A 22,286-nucleotide genomic window follows, 5' to 3' on the forward strand; every position below is an offset into this window, starting at 1 on the left:
ATTTCCCCATATCCTGCATGGCGGCATACACACGTTCAACTTGTCAAAAAAATAATATTGTTACATTTTATGGGGCTATGCGTCATTATAGATCCCGGAACCATTTGCCTGCTGGGGACGTATACATTACATGATATATATATATATATATCTCACTATAGCTTGTGTGGGTCTACACCACAGTTTGTGTTTTTTTTTCACTTCAACATCATCTCGTGCAGAATTGAAAATAGGGAGCAATTTATGACTATAATCTATCCAATGCACAGATGGTTTCGTTGATTTGGAATTTCTGTTTCCATGGAAGCCGTACACCCGCCTGAATCGTGGCTCAGGATAACAGTATAGCTTGCTGTGTGTGCGCGTGTGCATATTCTTAAGTGCACGGTGAAGCTGAACACGAAGATCAGAGCTGTTTACTTAGTTGCACAGAGTGCGCCGTCCTCTGACCAGACACCAACGGTCCACAGCAATAGTATCCACTGTGTAAATTTGGCCTCAAAATATTACTTCCATGCATAGAATTTCCATCAATCAAACTGCCTGGGAAGACGTGTGCATTTTCTGTATGTGAACGTCATAGCTTCCCCTCCTTCATAAAGAAAGGCACACTGGCGTCATAAAATATGCATTCCCCATAAGCCACAACTGGAAAGCAGACAGAAAAGAGTTCCAAAGCCTTCCTTTAGTTCCACTCTGGAAAGTACATTATTCATTCACTCTGCTTCATCCAGTCCGGTATGGAAAATGGACTGCCAGCTAACACTCCGCCCTTCATAGAGAAGTGGTGGGTGTGTCCTCGTGGTCTCCGGGAAAGGAACGCTTCAGCGCTTAAAATTTTTTAATTAATTTTCACCTGGTACTGTTTTGTATGGATTGACAGGCTGTGAGATCAGACTAGCAAGTGACTGCGTGATTGACGAGCAGCCGATGGGCGCCTTCACTCTTCCATGGCTTTTCCAAATGTCTGAATTGTTCGCACTCGCATTGGGTGGGGGCCTTATGAAAAGTAAAGCACACATGCGTCACGGTTGTAGAATGTCGTTAAAAAGCAGCACTTGGGAGTTGCTAATTATCCAATAAAATCTGACAGTTTACTCGCACAACTCGCTTCTTCCTCTGAGGCCCTCATTACGACTTTGGCGGTATTTCAGCAATGCACTGCAGCGGTATGACAGCCTCCGCAAGTGTGGCGGTTTTAAGACCGCCACACTCGTAATGAGGGCCCTAGTGTCAGAGTAATTTGTTCCCAACACCCACGCTTTTTTAGATGGCAGTGTACTCTCCATTTTACCAATTGCCTCTCTTAGGGCTGTTTGGTCCAAGGATTATCTCTCTTTGTCCATAGCTGCACCACCCCCACCAAATATACAAATATATTGCAGGTGGTCTTTGTTTCAGGGTAACCGTAGGCTGTACCTGGCCCTTAGAATTATCTGATAGCAGGAATATTTAGTGTCAGGGCATGGAGAAGCACTACATTAGTATGGGCCTAAATCAATCTGACCTATTCCCCAGCGGTACATGTTATTAGGTGTAAGGGCTGATTCTAGTGAGGGGATGGCCTGTGTTTGTGAGTGTGTGTATGTGCGTGGGTGCACGTGTGCATGTGTGTAACCTGAATCAACCAGTTTTGCATCTTGGTGGGCTGAATAAGTCCTTCATTCTTGTGCATTTGATTAAACGTGTAAAATAGGTTTTGGTTATTTTATAACTTTACAAAATGGCAAAATATTAATTGAAGAATGCATAAAGCATGTTATAAATATTGCTATGTGCGGCTTCCAGTGAAAGCCATTACAGTGAACAATAACCAAATCCATATTTTCAGTGGTTTTACATTACAGCAGTGAAAATACAAAGTTATTTTTTCATTGTTGTGACGTTTTAGAGAGGCTCTGGTTTCCTCAGTCCCTGTCCTGTCTTGCCTAGATCTCTAGAGGCTCCAGAGACCCCAATATCAAGTGGCAGGAGAAAATGTGTCAGGTTAGCAGCCCTTGAAAACAGTCCTAGAGCCAGGGATCAGCAGTTTCCTTGTGGCTTTACTGTAATTTCAAGAATACATGTTATTGCCTGTCGAGAGGCAATTGGTCACGTCAGAGGCCGAAAGTGGCAGTTCAGATTAGGTCCAGAGCAACTCAACAACCCATCAACAATAGAGTACCCAGTCGTCTGTTCTAGCACTCCAGCAGTTTATCATATTATAGCGCTGAGATAACTGCTTCAGGGTGATGTACTTTCTAGAAGTGCTGTACGGTAAGGGGATGAACATTGCTGTTGTTGTTGAGGTGTCCTGATCAATAAAAGAATATCAACATGGTGAACGGACTCCCCTTGGTCTGCGCTTACCCCACTTCCCTTTCCTCTTTTGAGACTTGAGGAGTCACCTGGAAATCCTGATATGGAGTGGAAGGAGGCTATGGGAGCCGAGCAGATGTTTAAAAGGTAATAGCATGTGTAAATCTGTGCTTTTGAGATACATAACAGATAAGTAACGATTGGGTAGAGTACCCAGCTGGCTTTATGCCCGTAGAGACATTTGTTGCAAGTCATAGTTTGTCATTCAATAAACTACTGCATTATGGGAGTTGTAGTTTTGTTTTTACTAAAATGAGACACATAACCTAGGGAGCAAGTTACAATGCCTCGGGCTGCAAAAAGATGCTGTTTGTGTTCTAGGCATTTAGCAAAAGCATGAGATATATCAAAATTATAGGAAATTTGGTTACTGATCGAAGGAGTTGAAACCCTACTCAAGCAGCCACTTAATTTCTTGTCAGGGTGAAACACAAGCAACCCCCAAATTAACCAGTGCTCAATGCTCTAGTAGCTCGGCACAAAGTAGTCAGGCTTAAATTAGAAACAGTGTGTAAAGTATTTATTCAGCATTTTTGTACAGTAATTAAGTGAAAACACAACACAAGGAAAATCCCTCACCAATTTACAAAAACTTGGGTAAAATGTAATAAATTACTTGAGACCAAATTGACAAATAATCAATCAGTAGAACCAGAGATAGGCAATTAAAAAAATGTAAGTAAGAATAAGACGTAAAAGCACAAAGCAGACAACGCAAACTATGATGGAATGTGGGCAGGATACAGGGGCCGAGATAGGCCTGCTGAACGAAGTACCTTCAATCTTAGTTGCAGAGCATTGAGAGATTCTGTGCCAAAGATGCATCAAGCAGGGGTGGAAGCAAGGTCCTTCTTCGAGGGCGCATCATGAAGCGGCGGTTCCAATGATCTGTGGGGCTGCAGTGCGATGACCTGTACTGAGGATGCATCATGCAGCAGCGGTTCTGAGGAGCTGTGAGGTCTTGTGTCGGGGATGCATCATGCAACATAGGATCCAATGCAAGGTGATACGTTGTGCTGCATTAGTTCTGCTTGGACCACTGCTCGGCTGACAGAGCACCTTCAGGCCCACTTCCACAAGTCGAATCTGGGGTGGCACTCAAAGCAGGTAAAGTCCTATTGCTGGGTTTAAGGTGGTTAGAGTATTATCTGTCCCTAAGGTTCTAAATAAGAAGCCAGCCAACTAGCCCTTGGAGCCACTCTGTGGGTCCTGGGAATCAAGATGCAGGTCCGGTCCTTTTCACCAAGGCAGCAGGTCAGCAGGACAGCAGAATAGTAGCCCTTCTTGCAGCAGAAGAGGACAGCAGTCCTTATGAGTCTTTCACAGGTCCAGAGGTGTACTGAAGAAGTGGGTCTGAAGGTCCAATATTTATACTTAGTGCCAGCTTTGAAGTAGGAGAAGGCTCTGGAGTTTTCCACCCTCAGAGGTGTTTGAACGTCCAGCCTGCCTAGTTGCCCGGGCCTCAGCTTGTCTGGGGCACCAAAGACCAGTGTCAAACCCTCTATGAATGTGCTGAGGCAGAGGCTTTGTAATGTACAAGTGTGGTAGGTGACAGTCCCCCCCTCATCAAGTCAGAGATGCCCCATCCTGCCAAAACATATTCTCCATTTGCATACCTTTCTGGACTAATGCACAAAGCCCATCTGCCAGCTATACCTACTCATTTGACCAAGAATAGAGGTTGCAGGCATCAAATGTTTGTGACAAGAAAATGCCAACTTTCTAAAAGTTGCATTTTCAGAAGTGTAACTTAAAATCTGAATTTACTATTAAAATGGGTCTTAAATTACAAGTCTTTAGACAGCAAATAAGATATTTTATACCTGCTCCAAAATGAAAGTTATCACTTATAAATGTAATAAGGTAACCCAATGTTGTCCCGTGGGAGAGGTAAGTCTTGCAGTAGTGAAAAATCTATCTAAGAGTTTTTTCACTACCAGGGTATGTTAAAGTTAAAAGTACATGTCCAACTTTTTAAATACACAGCACCCTGCCCTTTGGGCTCTGTAGGGTCTGCCCTACTAGGGGTGACATATATATGTTAAAAGGGGTTATTTTGCCATGCCGAAATGGCAGTTTAAAATGCACACACAGTCTGCAATGGCAGACCTGACACATGTTTAAAAGGTTACTTTAGTGGGTAGCACAATACGTGCTGCAGGACCATTAGTAGCAATAATTTACTTGTCCTTTGTGATTGTAGTGCTACTGTACTATGTTCTTACAAGTGAATTACATGTGCAAATTGAGTGTAAGCCAATGTTACCATGTTTTAGGGAGTGAGCACATGCACTTTAGCACTGGTAAGCTGTGGTAAGGTAGTTGGTAAGGCCAACAAAACCAAGATCAGCACCAAATGGAACAATAAGGCAAAACGTTTGGGGGAGGACCACCCTAAAGCTGACAGGTCTTATTAAAAAGTTTTCAGTCCACAGACCAGGTGGCATTTATTTTCAATCCTTTGGTGCCATAACACAGACTTATCTGGCCTATAGTGTAAGAGCCATGAGGGCTTTCAAGAGTTGATCTCTTGGGTGAAAGAGAGTTTAGATTGTTTAGTTGGTGTTTTGTCTGATATGCTCTGACTTCACAATGGTATGTATCATTGAAACATGAGTTGTATAATGAATGACAGGTGAGAGCACAACAACATGACAATAACCAACTGAGTGTTGTTTTGAACCACTAACAAGCCATAAAAGGCAACATTTAGAATAACTGCAGACAGTAGATCTGTGGGCTAAAATACATCCTTTCTTCTTACTCCATTCAACTGAAGACTTGTTTTATGAAGAAATTACTTTATGATAGGCAACATGACCTGGGAGGAGGTAGGGACTGTTCTGTCATAATATGACTTTATTATTATGCATTTATATTTTTAGTTGGTATTGCCCATTTAGAATAATGATGTGTAGCTCTGAAAAAATGTAACAGGAGCCTGGTTTAAGAAGAAATATATTATTAAATGTGAATAGCACATTCTTGAATCTGAAGCCATTAGAACATGAGCATGCAATATCAGCAGCGGCTGTTCTGTTAGAGCAGAGGAGCATGGTCCTGCTAAAAAAAATGCCCCCCAGAGCTGAAAAATAAAATGGTAATTAAGTTTATTTATTACCATTTTATTTTTCAGCACCCAGCCCTGACCTGACTGTCAGGGCTGGGTGGAGCAATTGCTGTTGAGTGGCAGCAGGGAGCTGTGCACTTAGGTTTAAACTGCGCATGTCCCTTTGGCTGGACGTCTTGCAACCGCTAGCCTGGCAGGCGCATTTTAAACTTCTCTAACCCAGCTGTCTTAAGACAGATGGATTGGAGAAAGCATAGGCCTCCAGTGCTCTTAAGATCGCTTAGAGAGGCCACTCCCTCCAATCCTGATGCTTAACTCATGCTGTTTAACAGCGTGACAACAGTGCTAGCATTGGGTGGTGCAGTTTCCTGGATCCTGCATTGGAGCTTCGAGGAGAGACAAGGAGGATGTTGTGCGCCATGTTACTAAGGTAAGTGCCATTTGATTTGATTTTATTATACAACCACCCGTATTTTGCCCGCCCCACCAGTATTAAAACAAGCCAGCTGCCACTGTGCAGTATGAAATTGGCACAGTGCGAGAAAATGCCACAAATGAAACTAGTAACTTGTGGGCCTGTTAAATTCTACTGTTAAATTGTATATTAAATGTACGATAAGGATGTATTTGATAAAAGTTATCTTTGCTAGGCATGCGTCTCAACTCTTAAGTGAAAAGCAATCTGACCTGTTCAGGCTAATTAGAATCAAGTCGCCATTTTGAGGTGGCTACATCCGGATGGTAGCTTGGGCAGGTAGTGCCTTTCACCCCTGGACACATGCAGCCTTATAACTCAGCAAGCACAGCATTATAAGCTGCATTGAGGGCTACTTTCCCAATTCACCCAGAAGATATGGCACCTTCTAGTATCTTGGAAAGCACTAGCATTTTTAGCATTGGGGTTTTCTGCTGATTCACTGATGACACTTCTTAGTTTATTTGTTGTTTAATTACTTTAAAAAAATCCGTATTCATATATAACCAGGCAGTTTTCCACTCTACACAAGTATTTAAGGGTCACTTTCACAAATTCGAGGAAGGGTTAGCAATTAACATGTCTAGCTTTCATTGGAAACTGTGCTTGCAACCATATATATGATGCGGAAACACTATCAGCCATCCTTCTCGGATAAATCAGTTCATTCCATGTATTCTATGTGTGAAAGGTTTTCCCATTTCTGCTCTAGCCATAATCATCCTAAATATCCTGTGTTGGTTAAATGGGGTGTGCCAGCCTTGTAGAAGGTTCTTCCCTATCATTGCAGATTACATGATCCACTAGTCGGGCCACATAACTAGTTGACCCTGCTCTCATCCCCCTGAATGTTACTTATCCCTTAACTAGGACCAGTGCTAGCTTCACACACTGGTTCTGCGTTGTTGTGAGCATAGGCAGCACTATCAGTAACTCCAGCTGTGCAGATGTTGGTGTTTGTTTCCCTAGATTTGTCCAACCTCTCTTGACAGTTTTTCTACCAACATTCTAATAAATTTGACATTTCCACGCCATAGTTAAGTATCCTGGTAGTCCACAAGTGCAATGTAATCATGTTGGTACATATAGAGGTCAAAGTATATGCTTGTGGTCGCTGTTATATAACTTCCAGTTAGAAATGTATATTGGGTCATCTGGAATCCAGCATTGACAGATGCCCTGTGTGTTTGTTCACATGTGTCCACCAACCATTGATCACTGTTGAAACTTCTTTGCAGCAAGCAACCCTTCTGATACCATTTTAAATATATATATATATATATATATATATATATATATATATATATATATATATATATATATATATATATATATATATATATATATGAGAGAAGGTGTGAACTAGTGGTTCGTTACTTTCTTGGAAACAAAGAAACCAAATACTAACATCCCCAGATGAATTAATTGTCTGATGTCTGATCCTGAGCAAAGTGTTGAATCCAAGCTTTATCCTCTGTATTTCCCCTGAAAGTCTAAGCACTTAGAAATAAGCATTAACAGCTATATAAAAACGGTGTGATGTGGCATTATTTCCTCTTTCTGTTCAGCCTTGAAGGCCCTAAAGGTGATTTTGTAGAAGTGTTGGTACAGTTATGATGTACACTTCTTTTCGCTCACACCAATAGCACAGGCTGTAAATCCATAGACAGTGCGATCTTTTTACTGAATTCATGCTCAATGTGTAACTGCCCGCATGTGGACTTAAGAGAGAAGCAGATGCCGAAGAGGTTTATGAGCTAATTCTGTGGGTGCTTTTAAATTTCATTCGCAGTCAGGTGCCACTTTTTATAAAGGACTCGCAGTCTTCAAAACCATTTATCTTCATAATGAGGCATGGCCCCTTAGCTTTTAACCTCAGTCACAATGCTCATTAAGAATACTGGCTGCAGCATGTCATGTCTCCAAACCATAGTGGAAGATCAAAGTTTATGTGGTGGAAGAGACTGTCTAGTTAAAACGTTTAGGACCACAAGGCCTCTATTTTAACCACGGCTTCGACTCTCCAAGCAAAGCATGGCATCCTGAGTATGCATTCCACTTTCTCAGGGTAATGTTTCATTTTTTTATATAGCACTAGAGATGACATCAGGCCACTTAAAAAGGCTGCCATGTTATGCACAATAGATGCATTTGAGGAGAAATTAGGTCAGTGATTACTTTCCCAGCCTCACAGCATCTCACATCACTCGTGTGAAGCAGTGCATCCATAGGAAAGGTGTTATTTACAGAATAAATAGTCCTGGATTTTTCACAAAAATTGTTATTTAGCTATGTTTGACTTTGAAGGAGTGATTTCATTACTTTTATCTACACAGTCGATTTTCATTAAAATTAAGATCCGTGATAGAATTGTCCGGAGGAGGTCAAAAAGATAAACCTGGGGTGAAACACGTCAACATTATGAGAGTTTATAAGTACATTTAAGCAGCAGACTGGAAGCAAACACACAACAAATTGATCATCTGTTAATCTTCATGTTGAAACATCTTCTTTACATAGTTATAATACTTATCTGGGGTGCTAATGAGTAATCAAGTCTACAAGGGAGTTGTAATGCACAAGTTTTTAATAAAATATTGAATTTTCTCAGAACTGTTTTGTTTGATTTTGTGATTAAAAATAAATATAACGATTGTGTGGTTACTGCATCCAAAGACTCTCCTTTGAGTTGTCCAGGTGCCCAAGTAATCATGAACTGACCTTCAGGACTAGTTCTTGATAGGAATGATCAAGTATTGATCTCTAAGTGAGCATACTTTTTATACAGGACACTCCAATGCACTTTATCTTTTAGGGAGGTGGGTGAACAGGAAACAGTTGGAAGCATCAAATCCTTATATGTATCCTCTATCAGGCAGTTTGAAGACGAGGGAGCTATGGATTGTGAATGAGACGAAAGTTCTATTCAAAAGGGCATTTCTTTCTAAATCTTAGGCCCAGAGATAAAGGTAGTGTTGAATGTTAGAATATTGTATACAGAAAATATTCGATATAACTATTATATCCTAAAATCATTTATAAAAATATTGTCCATTTGGGTGTAAATTCTCTATTCCTATTGAAGAGTTATTTTGTTTAGGATGTTTAGGACACAATATTTATGGCAGACGATATTATGACATATTCTGGTACCACACCACGGGGAGAGCATTCCTGAGTACAGAGCCTTGTGTCTACAGTGTTCTACCTCCAAATCGTTTGTATGGCACCAGGTGGACAGCGAGCTTGCTTTGACTGATTGGCCTTTGGGCTTGTGGTCAGTGGTTATGTGCCGCTGGGTTGGGGATAGGAACAAAATGCCATTTTAAAGCCTACTAAAAGAGGCATGGAATATTTAATCTGGGCTATTGATTGGTCAGGAATGAATTAAGTGACTGCAAAGGGGGTGGGTTAGAGGTGCTTGTTGAAAGTCAGGACAAGTAACAGGCTTGCTGGATGGTTTTATACTTTAACCAGTCATGGTACTTTGTGTTTCTGTTTTTTAGATCGTTTTATTGGGATTTGAAAGAAAAAAAATCCATCATAGAGCAATAGTTTGAGAAAAGTATATCATGAACTGCCAAGGGAAATGAACCGCATGCAACTGGTAGGCTGGGGAATATTGCTGAATTAAGAAGAGCTAGCTCTTACCGAGGATAGTACATATAATCAGTGCTTTAAATGGGCCGGTACTCTCCGGTACTGAGTACCAGCACTTTTTTATTTTGAGAGGGAGAGTACCGGCACATCTCAAGAAAAACGTAATACTTTTAATTGGAGAGTACTGGCACTTCTCAGAAACAAGCAGGTACTCTATTACAGAGTACCTGCACTTCTATTTTTCCATTTAAAGCACTGCATATAATAGATCCTGGACGCCGGAAGGTGGTGGCAATGTGTACGCAGGGTCACAGTCTGAGGATGCTGGAAAACACAGGGGAAGGTATCTCAGGAGACAGGCATGGAGAGGTGAAGGGGTGGGAGGCGTGGGCAGTACTAGGGAAAGGGGCATGCTCAGGGAACGGGTAGATCTGTATCGAGGGTGTCCGAAAGGGGCATCCACTGGGTGCCCAGTCAGCAGCAACAGGGTATTTGAGAAGACCACGGGCCTCCTCTCTACGGCCTCCGCCCAGTGAAGCAAGCAGCATCTCCACTTAAAGGGAGGTGGAGCTGAGGGGATTTCCATGTGACAGTGATAGCACACTTTGCCAACAGGAACGCTTGTTTTAAGAAGCACTCTAAGAAGGGCGCCACAGTCTCCGTCTGTTTTGGGCGTTTAAAGATACCTAGCGAGTATGATTCACAGGACTGCAAATGGGGGAGGCCGGTGAGCTTAGCCAGCTAGGTGAGTACTCCTCTCCAAAAGAAGAGGCGACTACTTAAGTTATGGTATTTTGTGTTCAGTTTCGCAACACTAAACCACGCAGTAGTAAAGGATAAATCAAACTGAGGCCATTCTCTGTGGCTATGAAACAGTTTGCAGGCGTGTGCTGGTCCACTCTTTTTCTCTATTCAACGGCCATTTCATCCGACGCGTGTACTACTCGGTGCCAGTCAATACATCTCTTTTCAACCCTTAATCGTTGAGGTGACTCGTGCGCAAGGGCGCCCAGTTAAAGTAACCCTGCTTGATGATACCAGCTTCGAAATGCTCATGATATGCCCCACCCCCTTCCGTGGTGAGAGGCAGCCAGGGAAGAGAGACAGATCAAAGCAGCGCCAGGCTTCCGCCGGGTCATTCAATACCCTCACATGTGCAGCCGTGGCATTTCACACAGTGGGACTGAAAGGCCATGTGCGGGGCAGGTTGGCAGAGGAGATCCCCCTCACTTCCCAGCCCAGCCACATGCATAACTGGCCTAATGGGTGTAAAAATAGATGGCAGAGTCTGAATTGCAAGTGGCCACCGATTGCCGCCCTCAGTCGCTTGTGGTCGTAGGTCCGGACAGCCGTGTTAGCACACGTGAGTGAGGGCTTGAGGGGGGTGCCCATGGCTGAGCCGTGGGGAGCGGCCCGCAGGATCTCCGAGCCACCACCTGCCCGCGGAGAGAGCTGTGGGGTCCTTCCAGGCTGAAAGTGACAATGGTCCACTGACGGGAGCGCACCAAGCAGCCTGCAAAGCTAACATGGGCAATGCGCCGCTCTGCCAGGCGTGCCACACAGATAAAATCGCCACATCAAAGGGGAACTTGCCAGATTTGGAGCGTGCCCCTGACTACTATATCTGCAAGCATGAAACAGATCTAGAAATTTGGGTGAGTAAAAAAAAATCAAATGGGTATGTAGGCCTTAAGGTGAAGGGCAGGTGTTGAAAATGTTCCAAACATATGTGCCGTCCAGATATACGCTTACAGGCCCCACACCACTACAGCATCCTCGGTGCTCTTGAGCTCTTGAGATCTTGCTATGAGACATTCAAAGAGCCTTTTCATGCTCCACTATGCCCCGGAATGCGATCCCCATGACATATCAGAGGCTCTTAAACTCGAGTTATCTTTCAGTGTTTCTAGCAGGCCCCGTCTCGCATTTGTCTGTTCCTACTGCCTCTTTAAAGTGCAGACACAAGCAAGCTGAGGAGGGCGCTGGGAGAGAGTACTTGTGTTGGGTTTTTGATACAGTGCTGCGACATCTCAAAAGGGCAATCAGCGCTTTGTAGAGAACATTTGCACTGATGAAGGAGCAGATTATGCAGAAAATGGTCTGTGTGGTGTCCCCTTGAGCTGGGAGACAGACACCAGGATGCGATAATAGGAATAACACCAATAAGCGCATTAAACTTTTGAGTTTAGCATATATACCAAACAATTGTTTACAATTTCAGGGACAGAGACAAAACGTCATTTGTCCAGAATCACACAATATTTTTGTTCTGAAGCATGGCTTAGAATAATTCAGCGGCCGGGGATCAGTTTAGGTCTCACTCTTTACAATGGGACTTCGATTTCAGACCATTGTGCACAATTAAACATTTTCACTGGACTCATTTATGTATGCTGTGCTCCAAAGTATGATAATTAGAGCAAACCTTCATTTAACATATTCTACATTTATTTATGAACAGAGTCATCTTAAGGATTTTGGGGGCCCCTGTTCAAAACAACATTTACATTTATTACACATTTCTGCTAATTCACACCTGTTTAAACCCTTGCTAAACCGAATTATATGTTAAACTTTCACTAAATGCTTTACACAAAAATAATTGAAATATGTTTTGCCCAAGACCACAAACATCCTTAGATGACACTGGGTAGAAGAAGACAGAGTAAGAGGTGCAGGCAGGCAGCTAGATGAAGAATGGTTTACATAGTAAAATAGACATAGGCAGGGCCACTGGAACTATGCGATTGTGCAGCAGTGGTGATTTTGGCATAAATATAGATTTGTGGCATTTGCCGCATAAGCCATCATCTGCTGCAAATTCTGCAGATTCTGACAAAAAAAATTGTTTCTAGCTCGAACGGTTCTAAAGTTACTAATAATGCAGCAACACATGTTGCTGCACAGTCGAAGGCCCTTTGCAAAACTGGAATGGTCACCTTCCTGTTGTTTATTGCTATATTTGGGGTGTTAACTTGGCACTAATGAGATGCAACCAATGCTTGTACAGTGTTTTCAAATTTAAAATTGATGAAATAATGAAGTAATACTATTACAAAATGTGCTGCATTATGCCTCATAATTTGGCTTTTCTTGCCACATAATTTACATAATCCTGCAGCATAATTTGGCCCTCTCTTGCTGCAACAATCCAGTGGCCCTGGACATAGTAGACAGAAGTCAAATGGATTCAATGTTCACTTTCTTAGTGGGACCTTTTGGAGGAAGGGCCCCTGAACAATTGCTCACTTTGGCCGTGCCTTAAAGTTATCTGCTTGAACAGATGAGATTTATTTAGTTTTTATTCAGCTCCTGTCTTTTCCTAATTGGTTAATGCAGAGATGTGTCTGCAATAGAAACACTGTCCTGAGAAACATGCCTCAGTGCCAGCACTTATTGTCTCAAAAGCAACGGAGCCCTGCTTTTGTGATGCTCAAATACAATTTGCAGAGGAAGCATGGGGCCCTGAAAAGTGAGAGCATGGGGCAAAAAAAAACAGCGATGGCACTTGGGGTAATTGCTGTCTAGCATCAAAATGTAATCTAGTTTTCAAGGCAGTGAAAACGATTAGTACGGACTATAATAAAAGAGAATCATTTGCATCCTGCAGGGGCCAAGTCATCTTTTCAGAGGGCCTACAGCAATTTCACGCATGCCCTGGTGGTGAACTAGAACTAGGTGGCAACGTTCAGGTGACCTTAATGAACTTTAGGTCTCGCCACTGCTTATGTCTCTTTCTTGGGAACCTGAAGAAGACTGTGGAGAGATGTGCTTTATGGATATGTGGAAGCACTAAGTACAGAGGATTAGACTCTTCAGATGAAGCTGACACCACGTAGCGGCAGAGGAGTTAAACATGTTTACCCACCTGCCAGCCTTAGCAAGTGTGTGGGGAGGCATTGATGTGTATGGGTATGCTTCAGGGCAAGTGGAAGAGTGCTGTGCGATAGGTAAGTTCAGTGCCATGGAGAGATACGTTATGTTCATATGTGCAGAGGCAGACAAAAGTGGTTGGCGATATATATTGAGGGTGCTCAACTTAGCATTTTGCTCAGGACGCTTTCAAGGGTTGTAAACGTTGTAAAGATTGGCAGTTTCGTTTTCTGAATTTAGCAAAACCTTGTTTGTTGACAAAAACTCCTGGAAAGCTCTTTTGTATGTGATTTGAGCCACTAAGGCCCCTTTTACAAGTGGCCTGGAATGGTATCGCTGGGGAGGGGGAGGAGTACTGCTTTGGAAAATTCTAAGTAGCCAGATGTTTCCAGACCTCAAATTACCAAGTCCACAAATACCAAACCTAATAACTCCGGGCCCAGGTATACCAGACCTGGAATTGAATACGCAGCTGGTGGGGATGGGGACATGTGCAAAACCAGGCCTCCTGTCCTCTTGTACACAGCAGGGGAAGCTGCAGATGCACCTACTGGACCATGACAGCCTCCCCAGGTCTCAGATCATCTCCCCATTCCCTGCCCTCAGCACTCCCTTCTGCTCTAAGCAGGTAGTGAATTGAGGCAGAAATGACCCAGTAGTGGGCCTGGAAATGGGAATATCTGCCGAAAAGAACCCTGAAATACAGGGCCCCTAGGTCATTCCCCACTCCAGGCTCATTATCTCGTATTGGCAGGATTGTGGTGGTTGGATAGCATCTGAAGTCACCTCCTCACCATAAACTGCATTACTCATGTTGAGCTCCTAAGAGTAGGTTCCTGCTGATTTTTTTCTGTAATTTCTCCTTGTGCTGATTTTTGTTTTCCCAGTATACATGTGACAAGCTTCACAAAGTTGACATACTATGAAAATTATTAGAAACATCTGAAGTTTGCAGTGTTAGGCAGAGAAAATGTGTAGGCTGCAAAGAAGTAGCATTACTGAATTCCATTGTAGCATTGTGTGATTTTGAACATATGGCCAGGTGCTGTATGACTGAATTGTGATGCGACCAGTTTGGAGGTAGGGAGACCTAAGGGATTCTTGGTTGTGCTCACCTTATTTTCATAATAATTTGAGGCATGTGGAAAGTCAGGTGCAACAAGGTTCAAGGGGAAAGCCCACATAAAAGTGCTAACACACACACAGTACTCTACCATCCCTGTCTTTCCTATATTATCATCACTCTAGACCTGAATCTAGGATGTGAGGGTTGCCTTTCTGGTAAAGTCACTGTAGTCTGCTCCCGATGAGGGCTGTATTTGTACTGGGAGCATGTTAATGTGGTAGAGGATGTAGGGCAGAGCCTTCTGCTAATTTTACATCAGTCTGGGAGGATAGAATACAGTACATCAAGAAGCCAGATTGGAGGTCAAACACATATGCCTGTGTAATACACACCCACATACACATGTGCACATACACACACAGATGCACACACACTGATGCACACATACACCACCCCTGTGTGGACAACATTGACAGTACTTACGTTTTTTCTGATTCATGTCTTTGTTCAGTTCTTTGAATATTTAATGGGCCATCTGTACATTATGTGAAGCACATGCCACAAAAAGGTCTAAAATGTTTTGAACCATCCCCTGGCCAAAATGCGGCACTGTTTAACATAGGACTTGCATATTGGTACAAAGTCATGACTTTACTCTTACTGAGTAGAGGAAATCTACAAGACGAGCTACAACAATTAACCTATAGGAATAATAATCCTCAGGTACAAACCGCTATGGATTACTGAGTACCATGCTTATAAATGTAAAGATGAATGCATATACCTTGATGCATTATAATTATGCAAGCCTATTAATCTAAGATGTCCGATTGCATATTTGAGAGCTTTCTTTCAGGGGTCATTTGACCACAGACTTTGTGTTTAGATGTAAAATTAGCCACTGGGTTCTGCTGTTGTCAGGTAGCTCGGTACCCTCACCCTGCTTCATTGATACCTCATTCTCAATTCATCAGCCTTCTGAACAGCTGGCCCGTGGAGCATTCTGTAGAACCCCCATGCCTGCGCTGATTTATATTGCCAATCGGGCTATTCTTCTCCATTATGATGTATTCAGCGAACAATGTCCATTTTGTGTGCAGTTTTGACCTTCCCAAAAGATTTTGGTGTGCTGCCAGGTATTTATAATTGATGTCCTAAAGCTGTATTTCATAACTAATTACACAGTTTTCTACAATATGGCAAAGCGTTATGACAAATCAATTATCATGGCTGCTTGAGTAATGATGTAGTGGCCATTTCTTAGGACGCCTGTTGTACTCTTTGCGGACAGTGATAAAAGAGGCTCATTAGTGTCCAAACCATGGTGTTTCTAGGGATCTAGAAAAGTTTTATGGAATTCCAGGTTGAGCACAGTGATTTATTTTACATATAGGTGTCCTTAAAATAAGTTGCATAATTGTATGACCATGTGAAATCATTTTTGTAGAACTAGGCTTTCATTGAAACCAGTGTTGTGAGGGAGTAGTAGTCTTATGTTTCAACAACATCAACTGGACGTTCTGTATCAGCATACAAATTGGTATACTGAAGGGGTCAATTAGGGTTTGGTGGAGTGCCTCAGTATCAAATGAAGCTTTTTCTCTACGAAAGTCACAATTTCTCAGCCTCATTTGGAGACCGGGGCGCTGGTGGTTGATCAGCAGTGGGGGTGTGGAGGGAGTGGAAGGGGGAGCGCAGCTTGCTCTGCTGTTGGAAAACTCTGAACAAGGGCCCATCTGCCAGAAGGTTGATGGTCGTACACACTCGAAGGCTCACCCTACTTAGTAACTTTCAATTACTATTTGTATGCTTTAGAGCCATTGATTGTTGCTTTGGATTGACTGTTTTTGGAAAACAAATAGTATTGCTGAACTTCCATAAGGACATGATGGCAGGAACTCATTTGTCAAGATAATCCTTGTTGACTGGATAGAGGTCTCTAAATGCCACAGGCAGGCCTCTACTTGGAAGGCGAAGGAGAGGGGCTCCGCCACACTGGCAGTCCACTGAATTTTAAATGAATTACCAAAACGGGAAACACAGTGTCTTGGTACCATGGGGCTACCTGATCACCATATTGTTCACTTTTGTCAGAAACGGTAACTGAGCAACAATACAAACGATGTTTTTAGCTGCACCGATGAGTCATAATTTTTACTGGTGATTCATGATCCGTACCTAGTGCGATTATGGTCCGTCCCGTCTCCAGCTAAAGCATTTTTCAGATACCATGTTAATAGACGACTGTGTCATTTGAATACCAAGCACTGCCATTTAACACAATCATTCCAGGAGTTGGTTCATGTCCCCAATTTCTAGGGTGTACAGCGCTACAGAGTATATCATTGAAGCTGATTCAAAGCTACACCACCGTGATGTGGGTGAGCGCATACTGGTCCAGCTGCTAGATCTTCAAATCCCAGTTCAAGTTGAAATGGGTGCCGAAGGCACGACATACATCTTTGAATTTAAAGGAGCTCTGCACATTGCTCATTTTACATCATGTTCAGGAGAAGGAGTGAGAGATGTTTTACCCTTAGAGGACAGAGGTAATTCACATACCTTCCTGGGCAGAGTTTTAAGTTGCTTCTGGAAAGCATTTTACATCTTCGAATAATATTCTGTTAAGAAAATGCTACACATGTTTACAGTCGTCTACAACAGGGAGCGAGGGCAGTTTTAATCTCTTATACAAATTGAATGAAGTCCTGTATATTGCCCCACAGTGACTTAGCTAGCTTTATTTTAGGGTCTGCTTCACATAAGATGTGGTGATTTTCTGAGGGTGCCCAAGAAATTCAGGTCACAAAATCTCTGTTTTACACAGCATAAATTTCACTGTTTCAGGGACACCCTCTGTTTTTTCGACACCAAATAAATGTCGCCCTGTGTTTTTGGGCCTAGTCTCAGTACACATACAAACCACAAAACTGTAGAACCCAAGACTGGAGCTACATTAAATGAAATCTGCATGCTGCTGGAATACTTTGCATTTTCTGCTTCTGAAGGGCTTCGCAATTTGTTGGACTGTGGCTCGGGTTTGTCTATTTGTTTTAAAAATGCAAAGCAATAAAAAACGATGACGTTTTTTGGCATTGCTCTGTGAAAATAAAATCAATCCTAAATCGTGGGTGTGGCCGCTAACTAGAAACAGCAGGCCTGAGGATTACATTGATGCTTGGACGAAATCCAGACGTAATTTCCATCTTGGGAACTGAGGCAGGATGGAAGAATTTCATGAAGCTTTGTTCATTTATGAAACACGTTTGTCGTAGAATCTAACCATGCTTCTAGCACAGAGAGTATTAACATTGACCTTTTACGTCTGTCAATGAAATTACAGTTATTCTGACTCTTACATCTTCATATTTTCCAGATGTAGTGTCCAATGTTGTCTTCGGGCCAGCACACCTGATATGCAGCGGCTTAAGGAGATATTGTATTCATAGCATGACAATGAAAAAAATGCATCGCATCTGCAAATGTTCCCTTGTGGACAAAACGTGGCAAAACTATTGAAAGGCAGATTTTTACCCAGAAGGTACCTGGCTGAATAGAGGAAGAGTACTTTAGCTTATTTGAGAACGAAGGCTCAAATGTGAGCTGAAGGCCTGAACCGTTTCTGTTTTATACTGGTTCTTGTTGATTCCTGGTAGGCCTGGATTTTGTCTCCCACGGTAATAGTAATTGTAATACCAATATCATGCATATCGGTAAGTCTGCAATGTTTGAATTGGAGAATTTGTCTCTGGTGCTATATGTTGTAATTTCACATCTGTTAGTATTGCATGTGAAAATACTGCATAGCTCATAATAGTTTGAGTGGAAGCTCCAGTTTCCACTCAAATCAGTAACAAGGCTACTCGTAATATGTGCTTTAGACTTTTCACTGTCACAAGGTGTTGCTGGCCCGGCTGCTGGAATAGTGATGCTCATACTACTTTAACAAAGCAAGATGGAGCTGCTGCAGGTTTAGTCTTGTCCTAGTGATGTTGTTTTTGGTAGTTTGACCCAACTGCAAATGCTTGCTTTGTGACTCACTTTCGGACTGTTTGAGAGGTGTTGAACATAAATGGATATAGACTGACAAATATACTAATGATCTATCCACAGTAACTATTTAATATGTTTTGGAACTCTAAAAACAATCCCTGTTCAGTAATATCATATTGTTAGCACCAGGGACCTTTTATCCTCCTATTGTCTCATTCTCTCTGGGGTGCAAATTTATGATTATTCAGAGAGAAAAAAATATATACACACACACCCACACCCATACACATATTTATAGGAAAATATGATGTCACAGCATATTTAAAACAACTAACAAATACGGTAGGCCTTTTACACATTACCTTCTAATTTCCATAGTCAGGCACGTACGTGAACGTAAGACCTTTACTCTTAACAACCTCACTTTCCTCTGTACATACATCCATGATCCACTTGGGGAATGTAATACTCCTCCACCAGTCTTAATATTCCTCGACCTACATTACCTGGCCTGGTTTACTTCCATATACATCTTTCTGTAAAGTCTAAAATCTTTTTTGGTACATTTACACAAACCATAAAGAACATATATTACTATTAGAGTAACATTGACTCATCTTTAATCAAAATTTGTATCCACCACTTAGATCACAGGGACAGTGAGCTTAAGGCAGGCAGCCATCAAACAAAGGATTTACATGTGTCTGTAGTCTGTTATAACATGCTTCTTTCTTATTTACCAGAGTTGCTTCAGCTCTTGCTGTATGTATGTGCAACCTGTCAAGGTAGCTATATTGGCACAGTGTCTGTGAAAATGCTGGAAGTGCTTATACAAACAACTCCTCCTGAGGTGCTATTCTGCCCCCAAAAGTCCTACTGTTTAAAGTTTTGGATGGAGAGAGCTTACAGTGTAATAAAGGCAATATTTAGCAAAGTGTGCGAACGAGGAGTGGACAGACTATATGTGCGCACCACACTCTCTTGATGGGTATACATCTGAGACGAGTAAAGTTGGGGATAACGGAAAAATGAATAGGAGCATCTATGTGCATTTCCTCTTACACCCTGTGGTAGCCTCCTCAAAGCACGCGTCCATTGACCCTTCATTAAGCACTGTAATTGCTACCTGTTCAGATTTGAAAGAACGGGTAGATGGCAGCTCATGTTGACGCTACTCTATAACATGTTGCTGCAAGGTGTTTGACTACATGATGAATAACTTGTTAAAAAAATGTCCACAATAAAATGTGACCAGTGTACATTCACAACCCTTCATTTCAATTACATATCCATGTACAACTGTTCATTCTTATGGCCCAACTTGTGTTCTCATTTAGAGTTTGGCAGATTAGAAGCACTGCTATAAATCACCGGCGCTCCCGCCAAACTCACAATTTCTCCACTCTGTTTAGCACTAAGGGATGTCCTGTGTTTACAACAGTGAAACCTCTGCTGATGCACGGTAGGCACGTGCAGAGAAAACGCAGAATGGCCCTAACATGCAGCGAGAAATATCCATGTGCATCTGGGCTTATTGCATTTAATTGGAGTAAACCAACCCCTGCTTTGGGAATTTATTTTCTCTACTTAAAACTGTGTGCCTAGCCGCACTTTACATGTAGCACCTGCTTGACAAACCAGCAGTGCTGTGTATGGAGACACCACAGTAGTGGCTCCCTTCAGAGCAGAAAGATCCCCTACAGGCCGTTGGGGTCCCCTAAATAAAGTGCACCAGCTGCCAGGGTCTATATTAACCCCCTTAGTTTTGCTATTATTATGGATTGTTTTGATTTGGGATTGTCAGTCCACCGGCTGACAAATTCTACTTGTCTGTTCAGAATGACAAACAAAATTTGCAAATAATTTCTATTCAAATTCATGAATAGATGTTTGTCATACTTAATTGGTTTGGATTTTCTTAAATCCTCGCTTAATTTACTATTCACTGGGCTGATAATGGCAGCTATATTGTTTAGAAAGAGAGCCTTTAAGACCTTATATTACATGTGACAATGACAACAAGATGGCTCAGGAAGTTGCCTGCTCAATGCTGACAACTGATTGTGACTTACATGCCATACATCTGAATCCCAGCAGGGCTAAATAAGTCTTTCACCAATCCGAAGTTGACGATATGAGTAGCATTAAACTACCTCCAGTTATTTACAGACAAAATTGCAACATTATGAGGTATATAAAAATAAGTTATTATTAGTATTTATGCCATATGTCTTCTTTTTATATGCACATTGCACTTTTCCACAGATGCCCAAACAGGTTTTACTTTGATACAGGTTATAGTTTACACAGTTATCGAATACACTGTGATTTTTAATGGAATAATGCTTCTTTTTCTCAAGAGTTCATATAGTTATTTATTTATTACGTAGTTTTGTTCAACCATCAGTTTACAAATTTGAAATGAGTTAATAATAATAAATGGGTAGTACCTGAAAACAAATCAAAATCATAGACTATAACAACATAAACTCAATCAGATCTACTGTAAAAATATCGACATGCATAAATTTCAACCCACAAGCATGTTGCTATCCAATGGAACCCACTAACTAATTTGTTGCCTCAAACCTGGTAAAATTGAAGTTTGAATTGTAATTTATCACAGTTTTATAATGAAGCGCATTTGTGTGGATTTGGACATTTAAAACCAGTTGATTTGCATAATATTTATATTGCATGCATATTTTGAAATATTGTTTTTGTTATTCTTTGTAATTTTCCATGGTTTCACTTACGACTCAGCCTATTCCAGCTTTGGCAAGGTGGGGACATTTGAAAGATCATACACCATAGGCACTTGCCTTCACTCAACATTTAAACATTGTACTTTTGTAGCTTAATAATCTCATTGGCTTTATATTGATGGTTATATACTAACACAACCCACAGGCATTGCAACTGTTACAAAGTTAAAGAGATATGGGCTTACCAGACCTTCATTTAACAAGGAGCCTTTCATATGCATGCAGTTTCCTACAATATGAGAAGCCATATTTTATAGTTTTGGAAATCGAATTCTCTGGGGTAAATTTGGTGATAGACCGACTCCTTAAGGCATCTGTATATTTTTGAAGTATGTATCGTTACGTCTTCCCAGTGTTGATGCTCAGTTTATGTAGGTGTGTGGAAAATGCGAAAGAACAGATGTAGGGTGTACTTCTCAAGGGATGTCGAGGAGAGGTGTAAGTGCTGCTATTGTGAAACCCTTTAAGGATGCCGAAGGTTCTTGTGGTTTACAAAACTCCAAGGTTTCATTCTCATTTTAACTGTTTCTGTCACATCTCTCCCCACACTCCTCTCCTGGGACTAGCCATGTTGAAGCCTATAGTTCTTTAGATGGCATTTGTGTGGATCACGTTGCGCTATCATGTTCATCGTGACAGTTTCCGTTTAAATAACATTGTCAGTTTTCATGTAAGAATGTGCATTGCCCCGTGTGATGAGCATAGCCAAAGTATAGTGATGTTTTAATACCTGTGTGTAATGGTACTTTTTTTTTTTTTTTGTAGAAGTAAGTTAACACAATCGTTTCTCTTTCACCTCCCTGCTTTCTACACCTTTCCAGCGTGGATTTCTTACTGATGCTCCCAGTCTTCATACTCACCTGCTTGTATTCTCTTTATCTTTCCTTGTCTGGTACTTCAAGGGTCTCACCATGTTCTTTCCTTCCCGTTTGTACACCAGTAACCACTGCTCTCACCCCCTCCTGCGTTGCTATTTCCTCCTTCACACCAGTTGAAACTTCCTTTCGTCCCTTTGCCGTTTATCTTGCCATAATCAAAGTTATGGCAAGACTCACCATTCCACCAAAACGATGTCCAAACATTGAA

The 22,286-nt window shown here is 41.8% G+C and overlaps 1 protein-coding gene across 33 annotated transcripts in view; it reads left to right on the plus strand.

Annotated features, from left to right (window-relative positions):
- The window catches only part of ANK2 (ankyrin 2), a 1,630,948-nt gene that overhangs the window by 879,618 nt on the left and 729,044 nt on the right, over positions 1–22,286 (plus strand). Inside the window, exon 1 of one of the 33 annotated variants that reach the window (XM_069241753.1) lies at positions 10,894–11,158. The exons of the other annotated variants lie outside the window; for them this stretch is intronic. Within the exon in view, the coding sequence (XP_069097854.1) occupies positions 11,030–11,158 (129 nt within the window). The 5' untranslated portion in view covers positions 10,894–11,029. Of the gene's footprint in view, positions 1–10,893; positions 11,159–22,286 lie in introns of those variants that run through there. 33 annotated transcript variants of the gene reach the window in all.

The sequence above is a fragment of the Pleurodeles waltl genome, chromosome 1_2 (assembly GCF_031143425.1).
Source record: "Pleurodeles waltl isolate 20211129_DDA chromosome 1_2, aPleWal1.hap1.20221129, whole genome shotgun sequence".
Taxonomy (NCBI): domain Eukaryota; kingdom Metazoa; phylum Chordata; class Amphibia; order Caudata; family Salamandridae; genus Pleurodeles; species Pleurodeles waltl.